Source organism: Amaranthus tricolor, chromosome 4 (genome assembly GCF_026212465.1).
Source record: "Amaranthus tricolor cultivar Red isolate AtriRed21 chromosome 4, ASM2621246v1, whole genome shotgun sequence".
Lineage (NCBI taxonomy): Eukaryota > Viridiplantae > Streptophyta > Magnoliopsida > Caryophyllales > Amaranthaceae > Amaranthus > Amaranthus tricolor.
This window is the reverse complement of record NC_080050.1, coordinates 2,675,793-2,679,063: the sequence shown is the minus strand read 5'-3', so window position 1 is coordinate 2,679,063 and position 3,271 is coordinate 2,675,793. Positions and strand designations below refer to the sequence as shown.

General features: G+C 33.1%; 1 protein-coding gene across 1 annotated transcript; it reads left to right on the top strand.

Moving 5' to 3' along the window:
• The first annotated feature begins 235 nt into the window (after window positions 1-235).
• Window positions 236-2,689, top strand: LOC130809669 (cytochrome P450 78A6-like). Its single transcript, XM_057675424.1, has 2 exons — window positions 236-1,223; window positions 1,831-2,689. Exons 1-2 carry the CDS (start codon window positions 276-278, stop codon window positions 2,461-2,463), a joined length of 1,581 nt encoding a protein of 526 aa, XP_057531407.1. The 5' UTR covers window positions 236-275; the 3' UTR covers window positions 2,464-2,689.
• Window positions 2,690-3,271: the final 582 nt, after the last annotated feature.

Below are 3,271 nucleotides of genomic sequence, written 5' to 3'. Positions count from 1 at the left end.
ATAACCTTTTTCCTTCCCTTATATTAGCAAATCTAACCTAAATTTCCTAGTTAACTTCTCATAAATTACCTTGTATTAACATAGAAATGAACATCCCCAAATCCTAAAAGAGAGTTGACCAAATCTCTTTTCTTCTATACAATCACTTTCATTTGGTTCTTATTCTATTCTTTTCTTTACTCATCAAAACCACTATATATACACCTCACTACTTCTCTATATTCCTCCCAACACAACAAACACCTTGTTTTTTTTATTCTTCTTCCAATCTCAAAATGAGTTCACAAGTTGACTCCTTATGGCTCTTTGCTTTAGCCTCAAAATACAACCAACTAACTATAACCAACCTATTTTCCTCATTTGTTCTCCTAACCCTAACATGGCTAGCCATGAGCCTATTTTATTGGGCCCACCAAGGGGGTCCAGCATGGGGAAAGTACTCATGGACCCACTTATGTCATTGGGCTAAAAAGCCCATTCCAGGTCCAAATGGTTGGCCTATCCTCGGAAGCATTAGCCTTAAAATGGGCTTGGCCCATCAAAAAATCACCTTAATGGCGGAGCATTATAATTCTAAGAGGCTAATGGCCTTTAGTGTCGGTAACACTCGTATGATTGTAACATGTAATCCCGATGTTGCTAAAGAGATTTTGAACAGTTCCGTCTTTGTTGACCGACCTGATCAAGAATCTGCATACGGCTTAATGTTCAATAGATCAATCGGGTTTGCCCCATATGGGTCCTACTGGCGGACCCTCCGTCGGATTGCTGGGACCCACATGTTCAGCCCTAAACAAATTAAAGCCTATGAGGCCCAAAGAAATGACATACGTTGCCAAATGATTAAAACTATATGGGCCCAAAATGGGCCATTTCATGCTAAAGAAGTTTTGAGATGGGCTTCTTTAAGTAACATGATGGGCTCTGTTTTTGGAGATATAAATATAGAAAATAATGAGTTGAAAGAAATGGTTGAAGAAGGGTATGATTTGCTTGGTATACTTAATTTAGGTGATCATCTTTCTTGGCTTTCTGATTTTGACTTTCAAAATATCCGGTTTAGATGCTCTCAACTTGTTCCTAAAGTCAACCGGTTCGTTGGCCGGATAATTGAAGAGCACCGGTCTGAACCGGTTCATTTGAACCGGGACTTTGTTGACGTTTTGTTGTCTCTCCAACAAAAGGATAAACTTTCGGATTCTGATATCATTGCTATTCTTTGGGTAAGTATTAATTAGCATTATAAAATGAACATTATTTAATTAGAATATTATTTCATTTCTTTCTAATATAAACTTAAATATTCTAGAGGAATCATTTTTTTATCTTTAAATTATCATTACTTATGAAATATTAATAATATCCATAAATCTTCTCAAGTATTCATATAAAATAAGATTAAATATAAACATCATGTTATTATTAAATTAATCACTCATTACATGACAGATATGAATACAACCTTTTTTTCTGAAAGAAGAAATTAATACAACTTAAAGTATTTTTGTACTAGATTTTCATGGATTATAAAATGTCTTTAAAGTAATTTTTCTACTTAAATTAGCCTCCTTTATACCCTTGAGATTTTCTTATACACAAAATAATTACAGCTCATTTAAGACCGTCACATCATAAAACTAGCAAATATAATTAACCAATTTTACTAATTAATTACTTTAAAATTCTAAGAGACACTTTTAACACATATTCAATAAATTGATTTTACCATAAGACCGTTATATTTATGCATTAGAGAGTTTATTTCTTTAATTTTGCATATTAATCCTTTTATTTAAATATTAGTTAGTTATAATTTTCAATTATGTATAGGAAATGATATTCAGGGGGACAGATTCCATATCAGTATTAATCGAATGGATTCTTGCAAGATTAGTCCTACACCCTAATATTCAATCAAAACTTCATCAAGAATTAGACAATGTCGTAGGGAGGACACGTGGCGTTACTGAATCAGATCTCCCATCGCTCGTTTATTTAACGGCTGTGATTAAAGAAGTTCTCAGGCTTCACCCTCCGGGCCCACTTCTCTCATGGTCACGTCTTTCTATCGAGGATACCACAATTGATGGGTATCACGTGCCAGCAGGAACAACAGCTAGCGTTAACATGTGGGCCATTGCAAGAGACCCAAATGTATGGGCTAACCCACTTGAATTTGAGCCGAATAGGTTCATGGGCTCGGATCCTAATTGTGAGTTCTCAGTTCTTGGGTCGGATCTTCGGTTAGCTCCTTTCGGGTCGGGTAGACGGTCTTGCCCGGGTAAGGTATTGGGCCTGACTACTGTGACATATTGGGTTGCATCATTGGTCCATGAGTTTGAATGGGTTACTTCTTCGGGTTTTAAGGTTGATTTGTCTGAAGAGCTTAAACTATCTTGTGAGATGGCTCAACCTCTTAAGGTAGAAGTAAGGCCTAGAAGGGGAATTAATTTAAATATATAGTTTCCTTAATTAGGTGCAAATTACAATATAGTACTATATACTAGTATTATTAAAAACAAAATTATAATAAGAACAAGTAATATAATTAGGGTTTTTATATGGAAGAAGAAATATATACAAAAAGCAATATAATGTAATCATTCTATGTTTTGTGATGGTGAATAGTTCTTACTTAAATGTAATGTTCTTTTTTTTATAGAATATATAAGATAATATTTTATGGGGATTCAATCATTATTAATTAAGTTTTTGGATAAACTAATCTTATGACATGGTATCATTAGCCGATTACAAGTTTAAATTTATCAGTCTTTATATTAAATAGAATATTTAGCACCATGTATACATCATATATGAGGAGTTCATGTGTTGCATCCATACTATACGCTAAAAAGGTTTTCGACTCTTATGTGAGGGGTATAATAGAATATATAATCCATACAATTTAAATTTTTATCTTATTTGTTGGCAAACTACTAAATCACTTGGGAATAATTTTTAAAATTCTCTTTTTGGCAAATTCATTGGGAGTGAGAGTACTTGCATAAAATAACAGGAGTGCTAGTATTTTCACTTCATTTATGAAAATTTGTCCAAAAAATTAAAAGTGTGATCCCTTAGTTCTTTTAAAGTCAAGTGAGATCTTGTTTTATTCGTTTCAATTCAAAGATCATTAACATTAATTTTTCATAATTTTAAATCATGCACAATCAAAAATATTAAAGGTTAAAATTTTATCTCGACAAGTATGAGAAAGGTAAATGCGACAAGTAGATTGAATAAGAGAGAGTATATACTTTACCTTCTG